Source organism: Nicotiana attenuata, unplaced genomic scaffold (genome assembly GCF_001879085.1).
Source record: "Nicotiana attenuata strain UT unplaced genomic scaffold, NIATTr2, whole genome shotgun sequence".
NCBI lineage: Eukaryota > Viridiplantae > Streptophyta > Magnoliopsida > Solanales > Solanaceae > Nicotiana > Nicotiana attenuata.
In genome coordinates this window covers 242947-250663 of record NW_017670616.1, presented here as the reverse complement: position 1 = coordinate 250663, position 7717 = coordinate 242947, and the positions used below count along the sequence as shown (strand labels likewise).

Genomic DNA, 7717 nt, shown 5'->3' with positions numbered 1-7717 from the left:
GAACCTTTTTGTAAAATTGGAACCACGGAACAAGCAGGAGAATCCTAATTGATTATAAGGAATTTTACCATATTTTTTGAGAATATTTTAGGAAAGTTCCCCGTGTGGGTCCCACCAAGTTCGTTTTTCATTTTTCTTTTATTTAATTTAATGCATTCCCACCTTAACAGCCACGTTTCTATAAACTTAGGTACGCTGTTTCTGTTCAGCCAAATAAGGAAGTAATGTATTTGCAAAAACACGTGCTCTTTTTTAAACATTACTGCCACTTCCACACTCAACACACACATATTTCATCACGGCTCGTGGAAACATCATTAATTGGCCTGTAAACTAAAACCAAACAAAAATAGGAATATTATCCCATTCCCAACCCCTATATATATACATATAAAATAACATGCGTTAAACAGAGTTCCTTGTGACTTGCGGCCTACTCTCTTCTCTCACATTCTTCTTCCTATTCTACCAAAAAAAGCCTAAATTTTACCAAATTTTATCTCATGGATTGGGTTCGTGGTGAAGCTGTTGGTCAAGGAAGTTTTGGAAAAGTCAGTTTTGCAATACCCAAAAAACAGAGTACCCAAATTCTTCCATTGATGGTAGTGAAATCATCTGGGGTTTCTCAGTCGGCTACCCTCATCAACGAGAAGAAAATTTTGGATGAACTTAAAAGTTGCCCTGAAATTATCCGCTGCTTTGGTGATAGTTATTCATTCGAAAACGGCGAAAATTTGTACAATGTTTTATTAGAGTATGCTTCTGGAGGTTCCTTAGCAGATAAACTCAAGAATTCGAAAAATCAAAGGTTGTCGGAATTTGAAGTTAAAGGATACACAAAGGGTATGCTCAGAGGGTTAGAGTATATTCATGAAATTGGTTACGTTCATTGTGATATAAAGCTTCAAAATATTCTTTTAGGCCAAGATGGTAAAGTGAAAATTGCTGATTTTGGATTAGCAAAGAGAGTTGGAACCAAGAAGGATGATAATTTGCGATGTGAATTAAGAGGTACCCCATTGTACATGTCGCCGGAGATGGTCACCGGCGGCGAACAGGGTACGGCGGCGGATATATGGGCACTTGGGTGTGTGGTGGCTGAGATGGTTACCGGAGTTCCAGCTTGGAAATTCTCAGATGTTACACAACTGTTACTGGCAATTGGAGTAAAAAATCAGTTGCCTCAAATCCCAGAGAAATTATCAGAAGAAGGAAAAGATTTTTTAGAAAAGTGCTTTGTAAAAGATCCGAGTAAGAGATGGACGGCTGAGATGCTTTTAAATCATCCCTTTGTGGCGGCTGATCATGATTATTATGGCACTGTTACATTCAATGAAGAAAATAAGAGTGAAATTCCATCAACATCTCCTAAATGTCCATTTGATTTCCCAGATTGGGTTTCTGATCAATTACCGGAAACATGTTCAATTACTTGTCTGCCCTCGTCGGAAAATCAAGAAAAGCTGAATTTGAACACTGGGTCATGGTACAATTCAGCGGCGGAGAGGCTCCGAGGACTAGTGAGTGAAATTAGACCTAAATTCACTGAATGGTCTTCTGCTGATGATTGGGTCAATGTTAGGTGATTTTTTTCAAGAGAAAAGCCAGAGGAAGATGCCGATTTTCCAATTTTCCAATTTTTTGAGGATATGTTTTAGGCCTCTGGTTTTATTTTTATTTTTTACCCTTTAGTGATTAGGCAGTTAGGCTAGTCCAATTCTTTTTACTATTTTTTTATTGTACATGAAATTGGTTTCCACATACAATACAATAGGTTCTGACTTTTTATCAAGACAACTGATTTGCGCTCAACAAAGTGTACAGTGTTGGATTATAATTGTATTGAATAGTGATTGATTTCTCGGAATGGGAATTGCAGAATGGCAATGGTGCACTTGTGCTTTGGATTTGATTGGATATTTGATGTGTTTGTACTTTTTGTACTCTATACTTTGGTGCGGCAATCATAAACTATGGCATACGCAATGATCCGATTATTGGTAGGATCGAAAAAATCAGGTCCGATTATTGGTAGGATCGAAAAAATCAGGTGTCATGTGCAATCTAGTAAAACAACACTTTAATGACGGTAAATTAGACAACGGAAGAGAAATATATCAAAAGAGGCACAAATATTTAATGTGGTTCGGTTAATTGACCTACGTCTACGGTAGAGATAAACAATCCACTGTATAAAAGAGAGTACAAAATATCGAGAGAACAACCTCACGAAGAAGCAAACACAAGTGGAAGACCAACACTTGTCCTGAAATTTTACCCCTAAACAAGACTCTCAATTCCCCTTATGGCTACATTATGAATGCTACTGAATGAGAAGGAAGGATCCTCAATTTATAGAAGTCAAAGCTTTTTCCTTCAAGAAAAAGGACTAGCCAAGTATGGAAGAATTATAATTTTCTTCTACGAGAAAAACTCAATTATAATAGAATGTTGTCCTTCCTTCAAGAGATAGGAAAACCAAAAATGATAAAAAAATCGGGACAAACACCTAACAATTATCTCTTGCAATTAAATCAAGGCTCAAAACTCCAAAAATGAATAAAAAGTTGGAATCTCCTTAGTCAGTGGATCCAAATAGTAATATCAGCAAACTAGCTTAATCCAGTAGGGTATTTCCGGGCATTCGGAATATAAAGTATCCCGTATTTATAAAGGGTCCGAAAAATAGAAAAGGACCACATCCAAGATGGTGTGAAATAAGCAGTTTACCTGATAGAAGCATGGTTGATTCCACGTTCATTTGCACTAGGAAGAAGTATTGAAAAGTGGTAGAAGTGAATCCATGATTTTTAGTTATTATTATAGATAGATATAGATAATCTACGCGATATGCCTATTGAAAATATCAGTTTACATCATATACAATTAAAATATATATTTTTACTCTGTATACCTGCTTTATAAATTTATTTTACCATGTATACCTACTATATTCTAAAATATAATAATATGCATTCCAAATTAGAATATTATAATATATTTGGTTTGGATATTGTATTCCAAATTAGAATATTGTAGCATGTTTAGCTTGAATATTGTATTCCAAATTAAAAAATTATCATATGATTTGTTTGGATACTGGATTCCAAACTAGAATATTATAGTCTATTTGGTTTGAATATTATATTCCAACTTAGAATACTACAGTATATTTTGTTAGAATATTGTATTCCAAATTAGAATATTGTGGTGTGTTTGGTTTGAATACCGTATTACAAATTAGAATATTATGATATATTCTGTTTGGATACTATATTCCAAATGACAATATTGTGGATGTTTAATTTGAATAATGCATTTCAAATTAGAATATTATAGTATATTTTATTTAATATTGTATTCTTCATTAGAATAATGTGGTATGTTTGATTTGGGTATTGTACTCTTTATTAGAATATTAATTATCCCAAGATAGGTTCGGATTTTTCAAATTAGAATATTGTGGCATATTTAGTTTGATTATTATATTTCAAATTAGATTTTGAATATTGTACTCTTTATTAGAATATTGTGGTAAGCTAGGTTTGAATTTTTTATATTAGAATATTATGGTACATTTAGTTTGAATATTATATTTCAAATTAAAGTATTATGATCTATTTAGTTAGAATATTGTATGACAAATTAGAATATTGTGGTAAGGCAAGTTTGGATAGTATTCTAAAGTAGAATATCGTTGTATATTTTAGAATATATGAAGGTATAGCATGTAATATTTTTGGGATATTTGACGTAATTTCAAAACTTAAATATATAATGAAAGTGAGTTTTACATATGGGTATATCATGTAACTTCCCCGATGATATATACTTTACTTCCTCTTCGAGTTAATTTTTACTTTGTACTACTATCGAACAGTGTCAATCTATATATAGTATACACATACCTATGAGTGGCAAACGGGCGGGTCGGATATGGTTCAGGTCGAAAATGGGTAATGAAAAAACGGATAAATTATTCGACCCGACCCATATTTAATACGGATAAAAAAACGAGTTAACCTGCGGATAATATGGGTAACCATATTATCCATGACTTCTTGCATATGATAACTTTTGGGAGAATTCTTTGATCTCTTTAACTTGAGGAACCCTCAATTTGAGGCTTTACAAATGTAAAAGTTAGACCCATTGGTTATCCATTTTCTAAATGGATAATATGATTCTTATCCATATTTGACCCGTTTTTAAAAAATTCATTATCCAACCCATTTTTTAGTGGATAATACGGGTGGTACTGTTTTCTTTTAACCACTTTACCATTCCTACACATACCTAATACTCATTTTTAGACAAATTCCAATGACACTCATACTAAGGGTGTATTCGTGACAATTCTGCCGGAAAGAGGGAAAGAGAAAAGAAGGAAGGAAAGTCTAAATGCACGGATTTATCAACCGAATTTGTTGCCAGTGGGAACTGCAATTCTGCCGAAAGGTCTTTATTCTTTTATCTAAATGCATAGCTTTACTGGATAAAGCTAGTAGTTTTTAGAATTTAGATATTAGGATCCGCAGACTACATTATCTAATCTTTGGAAGGGAAATTCATTACTTTACGGGCATAGACGCATAGGCCAGGCAAGGGAGAAATTCAAAAATAGCTAGATTTATAAGTGGTCATTTGAAAATAGTCACAGTTTTAAAAGTAATCAAATTTTAGCCACTTTTCATGTAAAAATAAATCTGAACGAAATTACTGTAAAAATCCGAAAAATACTCCAACATAATATACTGGAGTTCCAACATAATATATTCCAGCATAATATACTGGAGTTCCAGTATAATATACCGGTCCAGCATAATATGCTGGAAGTTCATACACAGGTGCTCCAATCTCCAGTATATTATGCTGAAACTTTTCACGTGTTGGAGTTCCAATATAATATGCTGGAAATCCATACACAAATGCACCGATCTCCAGTATATTATGTTGGAACTTTCCGTGTCGCAGCAAAATAGTGGCTACTTTTCAATGACTTTGCAGACGCTGGCCTTGAATGACCGGTCCGAAAACTGGCTAGCCCGTACTATTTATGGGAGATGCAAGTGGGCTGAGGATCTTTATCAACTTTTGGTCGTTATATGGTTTTATCTTTTAGGTGCAAAGCAAGCTACGTGATTTAATATTTGTGTAGCTCATAAATCCATATTCCATAATTCTAAGCCTCGTACTTGTCCATAGGCATCCAAAAATTGTGATATCTAAACAAGTGGTTGAAACCGTTATTAGTCAGATTTTATCTCCTAATTATAAAGACTAAGCTAATTTAAAAGGGGAATTTGAATCTACACCCGCTTTTTGGGTCACGTTTTAACTTGTGCCCGCTTTGCAAAAAAAATTGCAAGCGTACCCACTTTTCGCGAACTTCAGCATACGGGGCTGAAGTAGCAAAGGCAATCACGCAAAACTTCAGCATTCTAGTAGACGGGCCTGAAGTAGCAAAGGCAATACGCTGAAGTTTTTTTGTCCTAGATAAGATGCTGAAGTTATTTAGTTCATTTGTAAAAACTTCAGCACTAAAATACCTGAAGTTTTGAAAAAGCTTTCTAACATACTAGATAAATAATCACCTTATTCTTTCATAGTGTATTACTATTATAAAATAATCAGATCGCCAACAATATCTAAATCATAAATTTTGGAAATAATAAACGTGAAAAGAACAGAATTACGTTGAAATATTCACAAATTATTGTCTACTAACTTACGTAATTATTTATAATTTATTTTTAAATAATCTGATAAACATACTTATGGCAATCATCCCATGAACTGAAGTTTCATAGCAGCACCAACAACAGCAGAAGAAAGAAGAAGAAGAAGAAGAAGAAGAAGAAGAAGGAAACGAAGGAGGAGAAGGAGGAGGAGAAACGGGGCTGAAGTTGTTTAAAAAGTGGGTACAAGTTAAAACTTTTTAAAAAATTGGGTATAGGTTAAATGGGGGCGACCAAATAGAGCGCCCCGTGCAATTTTTACAATTTAAAACCCAGTGAACACACCGCTTTACAAGTTGCACCACCTCCCTTAACGGGGCTACGAGCATCCTTTTACATGCCTAACTCCCTATAAAACTTTTACTCTTTTTGAACGTCCCAACTGGCTAAGCCCCAATAGTTAGAGTTTAAGTTGTATAAATTTAGAGGGTGTTTGGCTAAGCTTATAAGCTGGTCAAACTGGCTTATAAGCATTTTTTTGGCTTATCTACGCGTTTGGTAAAATTAAAAGTGCTTATAAGTTAAGTGCTTATAAGCCAAAAATAATGAGTTGGTCTTCCCAACTTATCAAATTTCAGCTTATAAGCACTTTAGGTTTGACCAAAATATTTACTATTCTATCCCTAAAATACCTCTTTTTAAAACAAAACTCTTCGTATAGTTTTACTCTATCCCAGTTCTTCATAAAACCTAAACAGCCTTGCCTCTCCAGCGGTGCCATTGCATCCTCAATTACGTGCTTCTTTCGTTCTTCTCTAAAACTATCAGACAAATTGCAGGTAATTTTTTTATGTTTTAAACACTCTCTCAAGATATGCTTACAAATCCTCCTACGTGCTTCTATCAAGACAAGGTGTGACTAAGATGAAAAGAATTGAAACTGAATGAATCCAATTTTTGGTTTTGGGGCCCAATTCATAAGCTACTTTTGTCCCTTTCATCCCATCTGTTTTAAACTTTACAGAGTATTTGTTGTTTGTCAAATTTATGCTTCTCAGGCAGTGTTTTTCTGCATGTAATCAAAGTGACGGTACAGAACAGGCCAGCCTTTCGCTTTTACGCACGAGTTTTCTTGTCTTCTTGCTTTTGTTCTCTTTTTTTTCTTTCTTTTATTTATATAAAAATATGTTTATCTCTATCAAGATATGTTTTCATCCTCCTACGTGCTTCTAGACTAAGTTATGCCTATTTATTTGGTATTACTGTAGGATATATAGCTCAATATTCTATTCTTTTTAATAGCATCAGTATCCTCATAAAAAAGAGCTTGGCAATGGCTTGATTAGTAGTAGTAAGTAATATCAGTCAAACCTGCATACTTTTTTTGTGGATAAGATTATTTTGTTTATGGTAAGTTAAGTTAATTACTAGTAGTATTGTTTATTCATTAATAATCCTTCAGTGGAGAGAAATAATGGATAAGATTGCAAATACAAGTGATTTTCTTTGTTTGTTTGTTTGTCTGCTTTGCATAATGGATGAGCTATTAATTCTTTCAGTTGGGCCACAGTGTTTTGCTGATTTGCTTTCTCATAGCTTCTATTCTGGGCAGTTTATTTTAGAGTTTCTATATATAAAAGTTTCCATATGTTCCATATTCTTATTTAAAAAGCGTCTTTTAATTTATTTGTCCTAGATTGAGTGGTAGTGGGTTGTCAAATAGCTACTCCATTACTATTAAACAAGCTTGTGTTGTTATATGTGTACGTTTATAGCTAAATCTTGTAATTTCTTCAGATTGTTAACATTCAATTATGGGAGACCGACATAATGCTAAGTGGGACGAAATGCACATATTAAATTCATTGAATTGTGTGAGCAAGAAGTTAGAAACGGAAATAGGCCAATAACTTACTTGTGTAAAGATGGATGGAAGAATATGGTTAATGAGTTCAATAAGAAGACGGGACTAGATTATACTAGAAAACAAATAAAAAAAATCATTGGGATCACATGAAAGTAGAGTGCACTCTTTTTAA

The 7717-nt window shown here is 33.7% G+C and overlaps 1 protein-coding gene across 1 annotated transcript; it reads left to right on the top strand.

Moving 5' to 3' along the window:
- Window positions 1-401: 401 nt before the first annotated feature.
- LOC109241554 (mitogen-activated protein kinase kinase kinase NPK1-like) lies at window positions 402-1900 on the top strand. Its single transcript, XM_019408304.1, has one exon. The coding sequence runs from the start codon at window positions 504-506 to the stop codon at window positions 1584-1586; it is 1083 nt and encodes a 360-aa protein (XP_019263849.1). The 5' UTR covers window positions 402-503; the 3' UTR covers window positions 1587-1900.
- The last annotated feature ends 5817 nt before the right edge of the window (window positions 1901-7717 follow it).

Bases quoted from the DNA above. Each gene is read 5' to 3' on its own strand.
- LOC109241554 (XM_019408304.1), top strand. From the start codon at position 504: ATGGATTGGGTTCGTGGTGAAGCTGTTGGTCAAGGAAGTTTTGGAAAA.